The sequence below is a fragment of the Phalacrocorax aristotelis genome, chromosome 16 (genome assembly GCF_949628215.1).
Source record: "Phalacrocorax aristotelis chromosome 16, bGulAri2.1, whole genome shotgun sequence".
Taxonomy (NCBI): Eukaryota; Metazoa; Chordata; class Aves; order Suliformes; family Phalacrocoracidae; genus Phalacrocorax; species Phalacrocorax aristotelis.
Window position 1 is genome coordinate 10,875,108 of NC_134291.1, and position 20,585 is coordinate 10,895,692.

The 20,585-nt window shown below is 37.2% G+C and overlaps 1 protein-coding gene across 11 annotated transcripts in view; it reads right to left on the bottom strand.

Annotated features, from left to right (window-relative positions):
• The window catches only part of STXBP4 (syntaxin binding protein 4), a 78,905-nt gene that overhangs the window by 55,635 nt on the left and 2,685 nt on the right, over positions 1–20,585 (bottom strand). For 10 of the 11 annotated variants that reach the window (XR_012663352.1, XM_075111335.1, XM_075111338.1 and 7 more), the window contains 11 exons: positions 13,120–13,193; positions 12,835–12,930; positions 11,760–11,829; positions 10,894–10,968; positions 8,579–8,661; positions 7,776–7,905; positions 7,064–7,196; positions 4,843–4,949; positions 4,268–4,451; positions 3,137–3,215; positions 267–349 (listed from right to left, as the gene is read on the bottom strand). Coding sequence is in view for 10 of the 11 variants with exons in the window: in XM_075111335.1 (XP_074967436.1) it covers positions 267–349; positions 3,137–3,215; positions 4,268–4,451; positions 4,843–4,949; positions 7,064–7,196; positions 7,776–7,905; positions 8,579–8,661; positions 10,894–10,968; positions 11,760–11,829; positions 12,835–12,930; positions 13,120–13,193 (1,114 nt within the window). In the remaining variant the exon portion in view is untranslated. Of the gene's footprint in view, positions 1–266; positions 350–3,136; positions 3,216–4,267; positions 4,452–4,842; positions 4,950–7,063; positions 7,197–7,775; positions 7,906–8,578; positions 8,662–10,893; positions 10,969–11,759; positions 11,830–12,834; positions 12,931–13,119; positions 13,194–16,644; positions 20,554–20,585 lie in introns of those variants that run through there. The other variant, XM_075111342.1, reaches the window with a different exon arrangement.

Genomic DNA, 20,585 nt, shown 5'->3' on the forward strand with positions numbered 1-20,585 from the left:
ACCCTTTGTCCTTAATAACTGCCTTAAAAATCCTGAGGGCTGTTCAGATTCCCAGAAGAGTTAATCAGTAATTAGATTAACAAAAACAGTAATTTGCCCAAAATATATAATGAAATATTGGCCTGCAACCTGAAAGAACTATCCAAATAGAAAATTTGGTGTATAATTTATACCTTATAGTTTATCAACCTAGAAACATACTCCAGATGTTTTACGTGCATCACGAAGGAGGAGAAAGGAAAACTCAAAAGATTGTAAGTATTTACCCTCTCCAGCTTTTCTGCTTTGAGACGAATAGTAGAGTTCCTCCCTTGCAGCTCATAATCATCACTCTGGCTGGGGGCAACAACTAAGAAAAAAATTGAAATTAAGTAACGATACAGTTGTAACTATTGCTTTGAAAAATTTGTTCTGAAGCTCTGCTCATCAACCGGATGCCAGCTAAATACCCACTTGCCACAAATAAATGTTAATATTTAGACTGACTTTTTTTAAGGACATAATTGTAATAAACAAAATTATGGGCATCAATCACTTAAACTATTTTTTTCACATCAAAGAGTGACAAGTAGCAAATTAGCAGAAAGCAACCAGGAATAACTTTGAGCAACCCATCAAGCATATGGCTTATGCTTCTGGTATTTTCTCTTCTCTCAGAGATGCAGTTACTCTGGAAACAGAAGGGGAAACACACTTGTGAATTCCAAGAAGACAGACCTTCAAGACACACCCTCAGCATAATCAACAGTTCCCAAAAGCATATCTAGTGATCTAGAACACACTGTGGAAAGAGGGGGAATGACCTGCTGCCAAGTAAGGTCCGTGTGGAGACAGCTTAGACTGAATTCCAGCAGGCTCCTCAGTACTTTTTCCTGGGGAGGAACTCTCTTCCCAGAACTACCATCCATTAAGCCATCATCCCCTCCTCCCCAGTTCTTACACTCAGAAACACAAGTTTGCATAATCTTAGCTAGACGCATTAATAACTTATGATACCTCTATTTTACTTCCAACATACACAAATGATTAAGCTGAGGAAAGGAAAAGAAGCTAGCAGGACTAAGCAGTCCATATGCAAGACTTCAGAATAACTGCTTTTATTTCTTTTTTGGTGTGCGCGCTTACTCGAGAACCGCCGTCACAGCTTTGTCGTGTCTCAGACACACCTGCGGATACAACACAAGAAGCTGCAACCTTTGGAAGACTTTGATCACAGACAGCAGGCAAAAGGAGCAGCTCGCTATCAGTCTCTCTGGATTTCAGGCGTATGTAAATAGAACAAATTCATTGACTTGTTTTATGCAAAAGAACATGGAATACTTGTTTGCATTCATTGTTTATACAGATAATTTAGATCTTAATTCATTACTTCTTTAAAGGACTAGAGGGGTACTGAAACCAAAGCCAGCATTTGAAAACTAAAGGATCTTGCAGTTTGAGATTCTCCCCAAAGGAACAGAAGGAATCGCATAGAATTTTTTTTTTTTTTAAGTTTCACAGCATATCTGTTACCAAGCTCAAAGTAATTTACATTCTCTTTTATATGCCAAAAGCATAAACCAAAACATCTTGAAAATATCTGACACTAACACCTCTCACATGCTATATTGAATTCTGAAGATAGTGGGCTAGAACCTCAGCTGAATTGGCACACTCCCTTTCAACTCAGAATGAAGCAGCCTTGTGTATGAGGAGTTTGTGCAAGAATTTCTCAAAATTATGCTGATTTTTCTTACAGCATTAGAAAAAATAATCTAGAAGCCACTTTAATTTTTCAAGGTTATTTTGAAATGTTATCCTTGAGAAAGGGCAGCATGAGACGAGCGGCAGCTTTGATTAAGGATGTGCTATTAAATAAGACTAAAATGAAAAATGACAAGGAACAGTACAAACTGGAGCCGCAAGTACTTCTGCTTCCCACTCTACTAGCTACGTTATTCAGATATGTTAAGAAACTGTGGCCTTCTTGGTCTCCTTAAGCAACAATGAAGTTCCTGTGTATCGCATTCTATTAACCAAGAGTCTTACACTCTGAATATATTCAAAAACAGCCTTTTGTCTTGTTCCTCTGATTTAGTTGTGGTGTTTCTCATGATCAATATGAAAAAAACTGTGTGATCATGGAACTCCAGGTGTATTCAATACTACAGCCAACCTTTCCTTCCATTTTCAGAAGTTCACATTCACTCAGCTCACCCTTCAAGGAAGGGAGCCAACCGGTCAGATTTGCAATATGAAGACTGTTTCGTTTAAAATTAGGATATCTAATATGGGCCATAATAAACGTGGGTACAATTTAAATAACATTAGTGGAGTGATATCTAGAGTGAATCGGGTCCTGTATGTTTGTCCTTCCTCTTCTCAGTAGTTAGAAATCAAGTTGAGAAGCACAGGTTATGCTTGCTTACTACTGCCTGAAGAGAAAGAGTACGGTCCAGGTCTTCATAGAGAAATACAGTACAGTCACTTATATTACTGGGTCAACAGAGACTCACGATTATGTCTGACTACTGTACTTACGAACAGTGTAAATGCAACACATATTTGTTTCCCAAAGGAGTTACAATTGTTCAGTTCAGATTTGGTTCTGACCAGTTGTTTTCAAAATATATATTTAAAGATATGATCAAAGTGACTATTGCCTTTGAATGTCACGACCCTCAAATATAAATATATGCATATACATTCTATTCGTTGTTAACTAAAAAACTGTTGAAGAGGTCTGCGTGTTATTTCTATCCTTCCAATATGCTGCCCTGATTTAAAAAAAAGTGCAAGCGGTATACATCCACAGAATTTAATCAAATCAAGAACGCACAGTTTCTATGGCAACCTAATCTTGATCTATATCTAAGCCTTCATTATCTGGTTTCTACCGAGTCTATTATCATTACTGCTGTATAGCAAATGTTGTGATCGCTCATTTTTGTTTGGTTTCAGCAGTTTGTTAAAGACAATGTAAGTTATATTTGACAGAAGCTACTAAACAGTCCCTTGATCTCAGTCCTTTATTTAGTACTGCAAAAATAGTGCAACATTCCTTTTTTTTAAAGACTATCAAGTCTCATTATGTACTATTTTCTGTATGACATTATTGAAGGAAAAAAGGGTGGCAGAGAATTAAATCAGCACTTACCAGTGGCAGACACATCAGTAGGACTGCTGTCTAGAGAAGTAATTGGAGATTGCTCTCCCATCCTGACGCCGGTTTCCATCTGTGAAAGAAAATCAAAAGTCACAAAATTCCACTTCCAAAGCAGACCACAAGCCAAACTAGAAACACACATCAATGTGAGAGGGAGGGAGGGGAGGGAAGACCAGGGGGAGAAGTAGGGCTGGATAGATTGAAACTACCCTAGGAAAAAAAGGAAGGCATGGGTGGTGGTGGCAGTAAGAAGGAATGCTGTTAAAAAAAAACTTTGATCAGGGCCTTATCAAAACATTAGTTAGGTTTTGAGTATCTTCACAGATGAAGACAGCGCAGCCGCTCTAGGCAACCTGCCTCGATGTTTGTATCTCTAATAGGAAAGAAAAAGGGGCAAGAATTTTAAGTACAAATGTAAGAACAATTGAGAATCACCTGTTTCAACTTTGTGTTTGACATGGAAGGTTTTATTCTTCCTTGTTCCAAGACACATTGTATTTAGTTTTAAAAATGTGATCAAGTGAAAATATTCTTTGAAAAACTGAAATAATAGAGTAGATTAAAAACCTTTCTTATGGGCAACGTACTTTACACTAACAGCAAGCTGTATGAATTAAAACAATTGTTGCTTAGCTGAAGGAAAGGGGAAAGCCCACATTCTTCTAGGGCTCTGATTTTTAAGCAAAAATCCCATCATCGTGGAGGAAGTGTAACTTGTGAGACTGCACTGTGCTCACACATATGTAGTAATCGGAGAGTACTTCATCTCTGAAATATGTAACTCCATGTATCTGCGTCTGAAATTTTACTCCCCAGAGAAGCAGTAAGGAGAACTTTGTGTCTAAGAACACAGTTAATGCTATTTTATTTGATTTGTTTCCTTATCACAAGTCAACTAACTCTTATTCCTCTCATCAGTGTGGTTTACTCTACTGTTGCACAAGACGTCTTCTGGAAAAGTCCTGATGTTCCAAAGAATTCATATTGTGCAGGAGAAAGAGAGTAATTTTCTTACTAGAATGGAAACTGAATTAAAATAACCCTATACTGAAGTTCCAATAAAATTAGAAAAAAACAACCATTCCCTCACTTTATACTAAAAGGAGGAATAAGTATACTCACAGCATTTGGAGTGAACATCGAAACAAGCTTCCCATTAGGAGACACAGCAGGACTAAGTACTGCAGCCTCTTGCTCTCCATATGCTACAGACGACGTTAAGAGGCTGGAAGGACGTTGCAGATTCTCTGAATAACTGGGAAATTTTTTTTGTCTAATAAAAGCTATCTCCCAAAAACTTTCAAACCTAAAATTAAAATTAAGAAAGATTCAACATACTGTATGCTACACTGTTCATAAGATTGTACACTACCCTCGCAGAAATTACATTTTCCCAAACACCGTGTGTGATTTCATTTATTTATTTTTCTAAAAGGATGTTCTATTCCCCATCATTAAAAAAGGCAAATACTGTGGGTTTGGGTTTTGTTTTTCTTTTCTATTGAAAGCAATGACAGCATCATAATTTTACAGGCCTAAAGGTGTATTTGAGTCTTTTTCTACAAAATAATATTGCATTTGAATATTTCAACAAAATGAATATCCCTTGCATTTCCTCTAAGTGCAGAGGACAAGACATTTCACAATCTGATCATAAATATAGTATAATAAACCCTCAGTTTGACAGTAACAGATACCTCATCTTTGGTCTGTTGATTATACTTTCTGCCTCTTCATAGGAGACACCAATCATTGACTCTTTGTTTATGGATACAAGTTGATCTCCAGGCTTCAATCGTCCATCCTAAAGTAACAAATAAAAAAACAAACCCACACATTTTACATTAATTGCTAACACTACAGAAAGAGCTGTAAAATAACAGCACTTCAACATATTCCTCTGGATCGGTTAAGACAAGAAATATCAAGAATGACTATACATTTTTCCTGACAATCTTCCAGAAATAAACAGCGGATCAAGCAATCATTTCATCACCATGACAGCAGTCGTTACAAAAGCTTCGTCAGACAGAACTGATCTAGATACTGTGTGGAGAAGAAATTTGGACCCAGATGCATATTTTTGTTAAAAAAACCCCAAACAAACAAAGTACAGAAAGCAATTTTTCCAGCAAGGAGTATCAACCTGTCAGACTACAAGGAGCTTCTTTACTAATTAATTCAGCTGGGAGCTGGATAAATTTATATTTCAAAACCAAACCTTCTTGGCTATAAATGGGACTGTTCAGGCACTTATTGGCCATATTAATCTTAATGAGAAAATCAGACCAGTCTATTAGGGGTTCACCAGTCAAAACCAAGATAGCAATAATATTGGCCGCTTTGTGCTTCTGTTGAATTCATTGCAAACTTTCTACCAACAGAGGAACATATCATGTTTCTGGCTCAGAGACTGTAAGACAAGACTTTAAGCGTGCTAGGCTAGATTTCTAGCTAAGATAAAGCTTTCTTTACGCACATGTTGAGAGAGGCCTCAATAATTTACCTGGAAAGTCACGTAATTCTCCTGTGGTTACAGAGTTAGTGATGACATTTGTCTAATCTAATACATGTTAAATTACACATAACATGCCTGTTTTCTTCAGCTCTTAAGAAATCAATCACAGGATCAATCTGATCACGTGATACAAACTGTACAGAAGAAGATACCTAGGAAATAAGTTAAATACCTTTTCAAGACCACTGTAATTTTACATATTTAATACCCACATACCATAATTTTAGCTGTGTTATTTCAAACCTATGATAAGATTTTACTACACTTTTTTGTCACTTGGTGTTTTGATTAAAGAAAAAAAGTCATAGGTCATTTATTTCGCCTGCATCCAGCCTATTAAAAGATATCCATTTCAATGCTGCCCTCATGCGGCAGAGATGCAAAATATGCTTGCTACTTAGGTTTCTCAAACAGGACAACCAAGACTGGGAACTTACCTTTAATTTTGCTAATACTAGAACCTACTGCAAATTAATGTCTCAGTCTCAACTCATCAGTTATGTATGATACACTTTAAATTGTAAGTTTACAATGAGAAAAATGTTTCAGAAGCCACAACAGGGGAAAACAAAAGACAAATCATTACCATTTAGCTACTAAAATTAGTCCTGGAGAAACACTGTGTTTTCTTCCTTCCACCTCAGCCTTTTGGGATTACTCTTAGTTTACAAAAATTCAGTCACAAATAGTTATAGACTGTTTTGGAGCAAAACTCATTGCTTCTGAAATTACCTCGTACCTTCTTGCTTGGCAAGAGGCAAAACCTGGTTATCTACACATCAAAATAACCGTAACAACTCAGGATGCAAAAGGAGACACTAGGATAAACAGCCTTGTGTACCTGAACCAGACAGTTCTGTTATTTACTTTTTAAAACTGACAAAGCCTCCCGATTTAAATATTGCATTTGTCATAAATGAAAACAGTAATCAGTACCGATTCATACATCTTACTAGTCTGCACTATCAGAATATTTTTTATTCTAATTTGCCTATGCAATGCTTTCCAACTGCAACGATCCATCTAAAGTCCAAGGGAAAAGTGATTTCTGAATGTCCAAGAAAAAAAAACAAACACAAAAAACCAGAGAGATGCAATCTGTAGCTCTGCCCATTCATGCTGATTTACCTTGCATCACGCAACCTCGTATAGATGATACTTTCTGACAGGTAAACTGGGGAATAAGAACCTTATTTAGCGCAGATGAACTCAGGAATAGTTTTCATTACCATGTAACCATGCCATGGTGCAGTGAGAATTCTGTTTAAAGAGAAAGCACTCAGAAACACAACCAAAATTTGTATCTAACCGTATATGTGAAATACTGAAGTAGATACTAAATGACGGCAAAAATACAGGTGGACTGAAGGGGGAGGGAGGGAGGGAAAAAAGGTCTTTACCTTATGACAGTCACCACCAGGGATAATATCTTGGATATACACCAAAGGCCCTTCATTTCTATTAATTCCTCCTACAATATTCAAACCTAGGCTTGTTCCTTTGCAAACAGAGATAATCTGAAATGCACTGTCCCTACAAAGAGAAAGGAAAAAATAAAAGCATAATTACTTCACAGAACCAGACACTCAAAGACTGAAGTGATATAGTAACTTTATCTTACTGATTTCACAAATATGTATTAGAGCAACAAATAGAAATAGTGGACTTTTAATCCCAATGTTCAAACATCACACTGCCTACTTACTACAAAATCAGCAACTTCAGTTGTTACTTCTGGCAATTACAGAAAGAACAAATACATTATTTTACAAGAATAAAAGCTCCTCTCTATATATTCAAGGCCTATGGGAGTATCTAGGTACACATAAACCAGAAGCATTAATAAAGTAGGAGAGACTAAGATGAAAAGTCAATTTGATTCATCTACTTCTACCATGTAAACGATAAATAAATAAATGAGAAAAATACCTTATTAAAACTAAAAGTTTGCAATGTCAATGGCATTATAACTTACAGGATTAAAAAACAAAACAAAACAAAAAAACAGAAAAGGTTGAACACTTGGTGCTCAACCCAAGATCTTCCTGCGCAGCCAAATACACCATTTCCTACAGCTCACACAAGAGAGTTACAGACAGTTTCAGAAATTACTTTGCAAGCTTTGGGGACGGTGCTGGAACAGAATTATTTCTGCTGATGGTCGTAATATTATCCTTCAGATGCAACTGAGGACTCAGTGACCTTGAGGATGAGCCAGAAGGAGGGCTGCCTATAGATTTTGCTTAAAGAAAAGAAACAATGAATAAAAGAAATAAAACACACATTTGGGAAAAGCACAAAGTTTCATCTCACGTAAGCAAGTTCAGTGGGACTATTTTCATGTTAGAAAACAGACAAACTATAAGCGATCAAATAGCCAAAGGAAAGCTGAGGTGTACGCAGCTAAGCGCTGCGAGGCACCCAGGGTTCCAGGAATAATTCTTTAAAACATAGCAAGTGATGATTGTTTTTTTCCAAACCGGGTGCAGAAATAATCTCAACTGAATAACGGCTCATGTTATCTGAAGACATCCTTATTAGCCAACGATTCCACGAGGATTAGAATTTATGGTATTCTAGCTCAAAATTTACCGGTACTTTGAAATCTTATGGTACATTTAACCTACAAATACCAAATACTTTTCACATTATTCATTAATTATAATTGCTGAAAGTAGGTGGTAGTATATTTACTTTAAGCGTTGGAGAAGCTGACACACAAACCCCTCAAGTTACATGTTTAGACTACAAATTAATATTAAAGTCTCAGTAAAGGTGTGTTTTGCCTGATTTTCAGTCACTTCCTCCAATATACCCACCCCCCCAAAGGAAAGGAGTTCTAAGCGCAAGCTTCTACTCCACCGCAGTACAACTACTGCCCTCCAGGATTACGTCCGGCTAGGAAGCAATCTCACCGACTGATAGTTGTGTTGGAGAACTTGCAGAGTTGGTGTCGCTGTGAGAGCCATACTTATCCATCAGGTCAAGAAATTCTTTCCTGCGGCAACAAAATTATCCTCTTTGTCAGGATTTGGCATTAGTTTAAGTGCACCCTTTGAAACCTGCTGCTGTTCCTACTGAACCCTTACCCCTCCTTGGAGAAGGAAGCTCAACCTCAAGTGAAAGAGGAAAGCCCTGGCAAACACTCGGAAGAGGCAAAAAAAAAGATAATATAATATAGAAGAATAAGGATGGAATAGCAATGGAGTACGAATGAGATGGATTATTGGTAGGAAAGCTCAATTATTACCTCTCTTCACCCTGGATTTCAAAACTTTAAAAACTTGTAATGCAAGTCAACTACAGATAGTAACAACAGTGGCATTACTTCAGTCCAGAACAAGTTATTTATATTAGAAGGAATCAGATAGTATAGCTATAGCATACTCATATTTTTAAAGAATGCTTTTAGTTCAACTATACTGAACAAGAACCCAGAAGAGACTGGCAAACAAAACTGTGGCACCTCAAAAGAGGATAGAAAAATATTAATTATTCAAGAATGAGTACAACAGAGGCAAATTCTTAACTTCTGTTTAGCTTTCTCAGAAACTTGCAGTCTATTTCATCTGAGGTAAATACCATCATATACTAAATATTGTATGTGCTTGGGCTTTGCTTATCTTTTTCATTAGAATATCTTTTTTTAAAAAGCCTGAATAGACAAAATAAAGGGCAACAGTGAGGCGCACTGTTGAAAAAATAATAATTAAAAAAAGAAGCAGAAGCTCTTGCAGAAAGCAATCATATTGTAACGAACTGGCAAAAAAGCAGCAAAAACATACACCTTGTATTACATGCATTAAAGAGAAGACAAAAACTCTTGATTAATCTAATATTGAATGCAGCCTAATTTATATATTTAAAAAGTTGATAATCTGAGCTATGATTACGTCAGTGATAACAGATTAAAAAATATAAATAATCCTGAATGATGTAAGCCAGAAACACCAGCAAATTAATATTACAGAATTAGAGAGAACATAAATTATCTGATTGCAGGGAATGTAATTCCCAAGGAATTCCAGTGACTGCAGAGGATCGTTGAAATCTGCTGGATGCATTATTTTTTAAAAACTGACAGAATTTATTGAACTAATGCCAGACCCAGGGAACACACACACACACAGTTCTGAGTGTAAATCAAACAATCTTTTAGCACAGGAATGTACAGTCACAAGAAATTAACTCACAGCTGTCTGTGTGTAGTGGCAAGTTCTGCACAGGCCATTGGGCATCCCACCAGAACAGTAAAAGGACTGATGGGTTTTAATTATTCAAGGAGTTTAGAGGAACTAGGTCGGTACACTTTAGATAAGAGCAGATTAAGAGTGGACCTCACATATATCTAGGCAGTCTGAAAAAAACAGGCGAGATCAGAGGCTACAGAGTGATTTAAATACCCGTCAAATACAAAAAATAAAGAAGCAGAAAAAGGAACCTTAAATTGGACAAAAGGCTAAAGGAATTTAGAGAAGATTCCTTTCTGGAGAGATTACTCTGCAAGCAGAACATCCCAGGAAATGCAAATAACAGCAGATACCCTTGCAATGGTTATCAAATATAGTTACACAACAGCCATTTCCTCCAGAGATTTAAGTCAAAAGGAGACACAGACCTGGATCACAGCATTTCCGATGATTCTCTGCCAATATTGGCTTAGACGCTTAACTTTAGACAGCAGGGCTAAAGCAATATTTAACATAAATGTCCTTACAACGGATGTATTTTGGACAACTGCTGCAGTGAACAGTTTAACCTACTTATCCAAACTAACTCGAAGCTCATTAAAGATTGAAAAGCAAACTTCTGAGGGGAAACAATGATTAAATCTGCCTTTTTTTCAGAAGGCAAACCAGCTTAAATCACACAGTTCTGTGGTACTGTTGGTCTAACATATGCCTCATTTTTAATTATTTTAAAATGTGAGAAGTATTTACAAAATTATTGCAGCAAATAGTTTTTAATAGCATTAGCTGGTAACATAACATTTCAATCCTCTTCATTAAACTGAAATTGGCCGGAGCTTGCTACTTTAATTGACGCAGATAGTCTCAGAATGAACTGGCATCAAATACCACACCGAAAAATGTGACATGTGGTGCAATTTTGTGATTAAAACTAATGTGAAAGAAAAATACATGCAAGCCCGCCCGCCCACCCAACCTTAGGTGTAGCGTTGGTTTTTTATTAGTTCTGAGCTTAAAACAATACTTTGTTTTTCTCTTACTTTGCTTCTTCATCTCTAGCAACTAGCAGAGATATGTGATTGGACGCTGATGCTGTTCGCAAGATGTCAACAGCCCTAGAAGGGGGGAAAAGCAACCAAATAAATATACCAGGGTGCTGTCAAGGAGTATGTGGTGAGTAATGCTAAAAGTGCAGGAAAACAAACAAATTTTTAATGTAGTTAATAATTTTGACTACATAACCCAAATTAAGCATTGGAGAACTGAGCAAAAGGCAGACTGTGGTGAGTCTGGGACTGCCCTCCCTTTCCCTTCCCTTTTGTCTCCATCTCTCCTTGGCCCATCCTACTGCCTTCCTGGACCTCCCTCAGGATTAACAGCCTACACCAGAGAAAAACTACTGCCCAGGTATGCGTCATTGCTCAGAATTTCCCTCAGCAATATATACTGTGATTTTAATTTCCATTTTAAACCTACATCACCAACACTAAGCTGCAATGATCTCTGGTGATCCAGATTCAGAAACCATCCAACATGTTCTACAGATTGTTCTGAACAATTTCTCCTTTGCTGTCCCATTGCAATGATACTCGCCAGCTGCCTCATTTACCTTCACCAGTATTGAACCTACAGGTAATTATAAAAATAACACCTTTTAGTGCTATTTTCACATACATTCTATAAACTAAATAATTAAGAAACTAGCTTATTCTGTCATTATAAAAGTATATTCAGTCCTGTCACTTTTCCACGGTAGTTTTGCTGAATTAGAGTTGTAGGATTAATTAATTGCCAGTTGAACTCCAAGGACCTCAGTGGAGTTGTGCTCTTTTAATTTATGCTGTCCCAAAAACCCCCATATAACATTCCAAGCTCAATAAAGACTTAGTAATCAGCACAAACGTACCTTTCATTGGTTACTCCAATTAAGTTTTCACCATTGACATCCAAAATTAGGTCACCAGTGAGCAAACGGCCTTGTAATTAAATCAACAGTAATACATGAATCAACAGGAAAATGGTGAACATATTATATCATGGTAATAAAAGAGGGCTTTTTCTTTCAATTTTATGTTATCTAATGCAATAAACAACCTTATGACTTTTTGCAGATTAGGTTCTGATCCTAATTAAGCTAAATTATTGTGATAAGACTAAGAACTATCGATAGTCTTATTAACCACAGCATAGCCACTGCAAGTAAGTGTTATTCAGCTATTTGTATTATTTACACATAGCACAAGTATTTTTGGGACTGGAATTTCCATTTCACAGTTGTGGAATTAACTGTCAGCTGAATTTTACTCTTAACATACATGTAAGTTACCACATATAGATGCATTAATGTTTTATATATTAATAAAGACACCTAAAAGTTTTTTTTAGAACCAATTCTATTTTTAAGCTTCTGTACATCTCAGGTTTAGGAGCCATCACTTCTGAAGTAGATTTAGATTCTTTTAAATGATCATTCTGCACCAGACCAGATGGAATTTCAAAAACCCCATATACAGACCTAGGACAGAAGTATACTCCGTACTTTATTAGCGCAAACACTACCAAGTATAATTTCTTCTTTCCACACTGAACATTAAGAATCACTGGGGGGGGGAGGGGGGGAAGATGTTATTGGAACTCATTAAAAATACTAGTTCTAAAAAGGAAACACCACTCTTGCCCCTTATGAATTGAAAGAGGTTCAGCATCTCAGCGCTTATCTGGCAGTGCTGAAAGATCACCAACTGCTTTCACACTGGCCATATCTAGATCTGAACACATTTTCAAGAACGGAGACTCTTAAAATCTGACCTATCGAGGGTCCAACTTTCATTTCTCTATCTTAAAGTAAGCCACAACACCATGAATCCTGACTAAACCATGCTATTTTAAATAGCCTTATCCACAAAGTAAAATAAAGAAGACTTCTTCTGACAGCTTTTTATATGCAGTGTGCTTGTAACAAAAAATCTAAAATTATTTACTATCTACAGCAGCAATCCCTCCAGGCAGAATTCTCTTTATGAAAATCCCATAATCTTCTGCTGTTTGTGCCCGATAACCTCCAATAATTTTAACTCCTGCAGAACAAACAAAAGAAACAAGCAAGAAATTGGTTATGCCACCTATTGTGCTAAATCGATTTGCAGTCAAATCCATAAAAGCCAAATAAATTAAACTTCTACCGATGGCAGTGTGAACTGGAAAAGCTCACCAGGTGCTTTTAGATTTGGTTTAGTCTGAATCAACCGGATGTGAAATCTCATTACCTAGTCCATTTTGACAATCGGAAAAAGAAATGCGGTGAACAGCTCGATTGATTCCATGAGGGCCCATGATAGTCCTAAGGAATAAAACAAAAGTCATTAAATCCCTAGTTACAGAAACATATGTAGAGCTATGTTAATACAGAAGAAATTACAGTGATCATGTTTTTAACTCTAATACAAACCAAACCCAGTTTTTTCCACTGACAACTTCGTATTGTTGGACACCTCCGTGCCACCCCTTCCACCAATGCAAAAACAATCTCCTGATAATATATAAGATGGCAATGTAAAAAAAATATAGGCAGTTTATTTCCTTTTCCCTCAAAACACTTCAGGCTGAACTGTGAATCCCACTTTGATTATAATAAAAGGATTATGATTAAAAGAAACAAAATCCCACAACCTGGTCCAGCTTAGCATTTAGGCAAGAAAAACATACCATAATGACTTAGATCAGGTAATGAATATTAAAACAAAACCACAGCTAAGACAGCATATATAAAAATATTTTCTAAGACATCTAACATATAATTTTGTGCTTATTTATGAATGTAGTCTTTTCCCTGCAGTCTCTCAATTCTTCACTCAACACCTTTTTCTTTACCTGTTTTAAAAAAATGTTTCTTTCCAAACCCTATTGCTTACTCCCTTGTGTACCCTCCCACCCCAAGACAAAATACCAGGATGGAACTTGAAGTTGTCTAAAAGCAGATGAATGTTTTGGAGGCAGTAGATAATGCTAAAGAACTAAGGAAGAATACAAAGTAAAATTGAGAGTTTTGAAACCTACGTTTGCAGTTCCGTCAGAAGCATGACCAGCATACCGTGCTGAGAATGCAAAGCGATAACAATTCCTATAAATCCAAATTACCCTTTACCATTTTTATTTTCATTTAGATAAATTATTATTAAAAATCCCAGTTGTATCATAGCTCCTTTGTCCTCCCACTGTACCTCTTTTGGAGAAGGCTCACCAGATCCCTTCTAGAAAAAAAGCAGAAGCACCAGTTAGGTTTTTCTGCTTTGACCTACATATTGTTCTGTATCAGATAGAGAGTTGTGTTTTCCAGAGCATGATCTTAAAGTGAAACGGAACAACTCGAGTTCATTGGGCGGGGGGAAGGAGATCGATGTGGAGGACATAGTGACCCAAATCCTCCCACACAACCAAATCCAGCACACAGCCTGAACCCCCTGCCTGAAACCGGGTATTTCTGCAGAAGCTGGAGTACATGTCATTAAGAGGTGGTGTGCCAGAGTGAACAGAGAAATCCAGAAGGTCCAAATATTCCTAAATTCTAGCACCAGGCAAGAGATCCAGCTTCCAAAGAACATCCCCAGTTCTTTTGGCTTTCTATAAGAAAACTGTTTGAGTTTTTTTATAAAGGCACTTTCTCTTAAAAGCAACAATTTGTTCCACAAATGCAGATTCCCAAGTATTTGCAAAATTAGCCTTTGCTTTCGAAAGGCTAGCCGTAAGAACAACCCTAATAACTGATCTTTCGAAACAAACAGGAAGCCTGTGCTTCAAACGCTGTATAATTTCCACTTCAGTGCTTCTTGCGGTGTTCGTTCCATAGGCTAAAACGGAATTATGAAACGTAGTCAGTATTTCTGGCCACCGACAAGACTGCACGTGACCTTGTTACTACTGTGGCGGAGCATAAGGCACACTTCGTAAGGCTAAAAGCAAACTGAACTGCCTTTACTTAATCACAGCCTAAAAGGAAGAATAAATCCTTAAGTCTGCTGTTTCTCTAACAAAACTGTTCTGATAAGCTACTCCTTTACTACAACAGCAGAGTATTTTGCATCACCTCCTAGTACTGTCACTTCATTTATCCCATGAATTTAAATCGTTTTGAAGCTGAAAGACAACATATTAGTCATGTTCTTTACAGGTCTGTCCTGATCTGTATCCATCTTTGAAAACTCAGACAAGGTACACTGATCTTTAAAATAAGCAGACAATTATTCTCTTTTTTTTGTCCTGCCTTTTGCCACTCCCCTTCTCTTTCTTGCTCTGCCATACTCTCAGCTAGTTTGACAAGCAGTTTTTTATTAATAAAAAAAGCAAGAACAAATGCTGTTTCAGCCTCGCACAGCAGTTTACTTTTGTGAAGTCTTGAAAGAACTAATCTCAGATTTTAAGTCTAAAGTTTTCCAAAGGAAAACAGAGTTCACCAGAAATAGAACCTATTTAGGTACTACTATATAAAATGATCGTGACGTATGACCAAATAGGCACAGAACACTTAATAGGAAAGGATCTACATTTCCAGAAGTAACAGGCAATACTTTCAAAAAAGATCTGAACTACCATAAAATGGATTATGACAAAGAGGATACAGACAACGTACAAACTAATTCACAATGGAGAGGAATAAAGTATCTCTAAAACACTGAGATTATTACGATGTTGCCATCTACAATTAGAAAGGACTGACTCTTTGAACAGACACCCTTACAAGGCATTCAACTGTGTTTATGCTTTGAAGACAAATCCCTCCAATATATGGAGTTTAAAAATTACTTTATCACATACAAAGTAAAGACAAGGATCTTCAAATTCCCCAAATTCGTTTAGCATATCACATCTTGCCGGCTTTCCGTGTTAGTTTTTCTCCCATGTAACTTCGATACAGATCTTCAAGTCAAGCTACTTGTCATAGTTGTTCTGAAATACACAGGGCTTTGCAGTGTCACTATATGAAGACTTGGATTTAGCGCCCATCCAAAGCTTATCTCATGTTATTTAACATTCATTAAATGTTAGAATATTTCCCCAAAACCATTAGAAATATGCTCAACAGTATAAATAAGGAAATAGGTTTCTAAACCAATTGGCAGAATTAACAAATAATAATTTCAATGTTCTTTGCAGAAAAAGACGCAGATTAAACAATCAGATGCTGCTGCTCATTCCTTGAGAATTCATGCAGAAATACTTGTACACAAGCTTTTAGCACACAGAGAAGAAAATATGTAAGGCAATAGATGAAATAAACAAGCAAAACTCTACAAAATGTACACTAGAACTTTGTTACGCTGAAATAATTGAAAAAATATTAAACTCAACACTCCACCTGGAGTCCTGGAATGCAAATAGACTAAGTCAGTATAATTTTGTGTAGATGTTCTACTAAAGGCAATTAAAATGAAATCTTTAATACTTTTTTTTTCTGTTACTTTTTACCAGCATACACAAGGAAGTTCAACAACTTTATATCTGCTAGAGACTTATCAAAACATACAGCTCCAGCTAGTCTTCTGAGCTGTATTCCCAAGACATAAATTAGTCATTTATGTCCACAAACAAATTAGATTTACCAATGGAAGAATAATACCCTTACCTCACAAAACAGAGATTACTTGACCCTTAAACAAAAATCAAAATGGTAAGTTCTGGCTGCTTATGAAAAGAGAAAGGAAGCTGAAAAAGGCTACAGCTTTTCAATTATCTTTACCGTACTCTTCCCATCACAGACTAGAAAAACGCTGTCAGAACCTAATGGCTAGGCATACCAGTATAAGAGAGAAAGACCATCAAAACGCTCTGGTTCATCTTCATCTCCTGGTGAGAGTAAGGACATTCTTCAGTACAGCAGCAACGACAATGACAAAGCAACCAAAATACACCAGAGGTTTCCAATTCAGAGGGAGAAAAGTTACGTGCAGGACAACTTCTGCTACTAATGGAAAAAACCAAAACAAAGAGACAGAGCTCCAGGCGAGTGTCTCTGCCTACTTAATCTTCTCTGAAACCCTCTGCGTCACATGGACTAATTCACCTATCGAGGTAACGTTTACTTTTTCCCTGTTTGAAATGACAATCTGTAACAGCTGTAAAGACTGAAAACACAAAGGAGAGAAAATTCACTTGCATTTACTACAGCTGTGATTATGCAAGCTATGTCTAGCAGCAGAAGCCAAGTAAAGTCATTAAAATGAACTTCGTTACTCATTTTCTTCCAATAATTTATACGTTCCCTCCAAACAAGGTCAAAAGCAGTAATTCATGACCTTTCTAAAGCAATCCTCCTAGCAGGCTGGATTACCTACATCCACACACAAAAGGGAAAGCCAACAAAGCAGACAGACCGAAAGCATTAACGAAACAAATGCCATTATGCTCCTCCTTTGCTTCTCCATCAGGGTACTGACTTGTGTTGTGCTTTAACCCAGTTTTGAGTCTTTCAATATACAACAGTCAAAAGTTAACACAGAACTTGGGTTATATATTTTCTCTAGAAATGGAAGCTGACACGTCTGGTTATTTGTCAAAGCAAATAAAAATGGTGAGTTTGTATCATTACACTGAGAATAATCTAGTTGGAAAAGTAAAAAATGCACCCCTATTTCCAGAAGTACGCCCCTCTCTGATACGAGGCTTGGTCTTGCAGGGTTACACGTATTTTCAGAAGCTCTGAGCACCTGACATCACTTTGGTTAATTACTATTTTCTTCCAGGCTTGCATCAGAAGATGCACACCGATTCAGAAAGAGGGGGGAGAAAAGATCTTAAAAAGATCACAGTTTAAAACGAGAACTAAATATTCTGTGTTCACTGAGGGCTTCATTTAAGCAGAAAGGTGAATCCTCTGTAAAGCAGGCAGTAACCCTGTGATGAGACAGCATCTGTCAGCGTCTAGAGCTGCACAGCAGGACAGCTTGGCTACGCCAGGAACGCATATGCTTATCTCACGCACTTTTTTTTTAAAGTTGTAGTGACTGTGGTTTCATTAGCACGTAATTGTTGTGGGGAAAGGATCTTTTTGCTGTAGGCGACGTGCCGTGTAGCGCTGACACATACTCAGGTCAGCCCCTAGAGCCGCCAACCTGCGCGCACATGGTGGGCAGAAGGGTAAAGCGACCCAGCACACGTTAAGGAGATCAGTGCTGGAAGTGGGACCACAAAGCAGCCCCCTCAGTTCCCAAAACGTGAAGAGCTCCACCAGCATCATTTGGCTTGCTCACATCCAGGCAGGGATGAAAATTTGGCCCTCTGTAGCCTCTTCTCAATCAGTTTAGCTCTGGCGGTGTTACTGGCATTACAGTCTGATGAAAAAAAAAAAAAAACCACTGACATTTTAAGCATCGTATCAATTGGATTTGCTCCGGGCAAGGGTACAGAAGACGAAATACCAGTAGCCTTTCTCCAACAAAATTGTCACTGTTCTTAACACCAGTGGAACTCAATTTGTGGTGTCAGCATCAGGAACTTCTGGCAAAACAAACCACTCAGACGGATATGGCTGGTATCCAGTGTCATCTTTCCTGCCACAGAAACACACACGCACCCCCAGTTGAAAGTATGACTCAAGGCTATGCATTTCGATCATTAAAAAGCAAAAAGTGGTGTTTATTAAACGAGGCCTGACAAACACCCCAACAATTAAAGCAGATATAAAGTAGCATTGAGCTGCTTATTGCTCCCACCTCTTTTTTTTAGTGTTATTATCACGAATACATCACTTGTTCAAACAAGTGCTCCTCCGTCCCTTCCTCAAAGTAAACTGTGCATTGTTCGGTTTCCAGAGCTCATCCCCAAGGCTTCTAGTCCTCTTTACCTTAAAATTCAGCTGCTGTGCTACTTTTAACGTTCCTAAAGGACTCATTGAGAAAAATGGTATTATTGCTTCTTTTGCAAGTTCTCTGCCTTTCAAGAACATACTCAGAGGAACATAAATTACTCTCTACTTCCAGAAAGATCAAGGAATACTTCAACAACTTAAAACCCCATAAAACCTAATATCAATAAATAAGACTAAGTTTTCAAGAGACATAGTTTGTCATTTTATGCAGCAAACAAACTAAGATTCTCTTTCAAACAGCCAGTAAACTGTTCTATTCTGGCAGCATTATTAACGATGACTCACCTTTCCCAAAGGAAGCTTTGTAATGCTTTGGCAACTGAGATGGATTACAGGATAATTTAGCAGACAACAAAAAGATTTGCAGAGTCTTCAGAAGCAAGATTCCCAAGATCTTTTTGTTATAAATAAAACAAAGGTCTTTTACAAAACCCCTGTACAAGTCAATTATGCAACTGTGGCCTTTCAGGTTCACTAACCCTAAAAGCTAAAAATTTAGTATGACACTAAGGACCACAGCCAAGAGAACCCCGTATCATATAGCACAAACACTTACTTCTGATCTATCCAAACCCACTAATTATTCAAAATACATTTTGCTGATTGGGTCATAAAGACGAAAAGAAAACATATGTCATTATACGGCTACTGTTAAACAGGAAATAAAAGCTTGAGCAACGTTGTAATTGCAGAGAAGCATGAATGGTTTGAGGCTAACCCTGTGTGGAGAAAAGAAAGGTATTATTTAAAGTTTAGGTAAACCTCCATCAACATACAACCAAGTGCATTCTTGGAGCATTGTGCATTGATACTGTCTCCCAGGGGGGAAAAAAAGTAAGTACAGAAAATTATAGGCTTCCATCTTCACCTAGATGAAGTGCAGTTATATGTAGCTTTCATGTTCCTCCCCTATGTGAAAAATTGCCTGTAGGATACAGTGATTTAGTAACTATTGGTATAATAATATACCTTCCACATGAATCTAGCAGGCCATAGCTGTTTCACAGACGTATTGTTGTATTACATACCCTCTGTTTCTATTGGACGAGCAGAGTGTTTGCTTCCTCAGATCCCAGTAAAAAGCAAGTTAATGTTTCTAACTGTTTGTGGATTTTTTTTTTTAAATCAAGTTATTTATGAAGTGGCATAATTCAAAATCTATGCTAAATTGTTTGGCATGAACACTGTTTGCTTGATTCTGCTGCACAAGCACAGCAAACATGATCGTCCAGCAAGAGCTGACTGTGCCTGTTCTTAATTATGGTTTTGATGACAGCATTGGGCACGGTTACTTCGCAGTTTGGGAAGGGTCTGGAGCTACAGTTTTTCTGTCACAACTGAATCCAAGTTTGCCATTTAGAACCTGATCCAACTCAAGTGAATAACATTTCAGTTTATAGAATGATTATTATATATTCCATAGCATTGATAAAAAATAAGATGGTTCTACAGCACTACATAGAAAACATTAAAGGCATGCAGACATGCCTTCTGAAAGAGCAATGCATTAGAATACATGAACTCCGTACAGCGTCTTCTGTTACTGTAGTTACCCTGTACGTACAAGGAACTAATTTCCTCTGTACCTTACAAGTATGTTTTCATAGTTGCAGAAGCACTAAGGAATTTCTATGGGGGGTTTTTGTCTCTACAGAACCATTCCAAACCAAGCACTGGTTAACTTAATGAAAAGCTTAAGAGCTATTTCTTCCCTTTATGTGTAAATTCACTGGTGTTAGTATAAGCTTTTCTGAGACGTTGCTTCAGACTGTTTCAATATCAAAGTTATTTTTCTTTAAGATTTAATCAAAACAAAATCCTACTAATGAAACGGCAAGAATTTCCATATTACAATCCAGTAACTGTTGTATT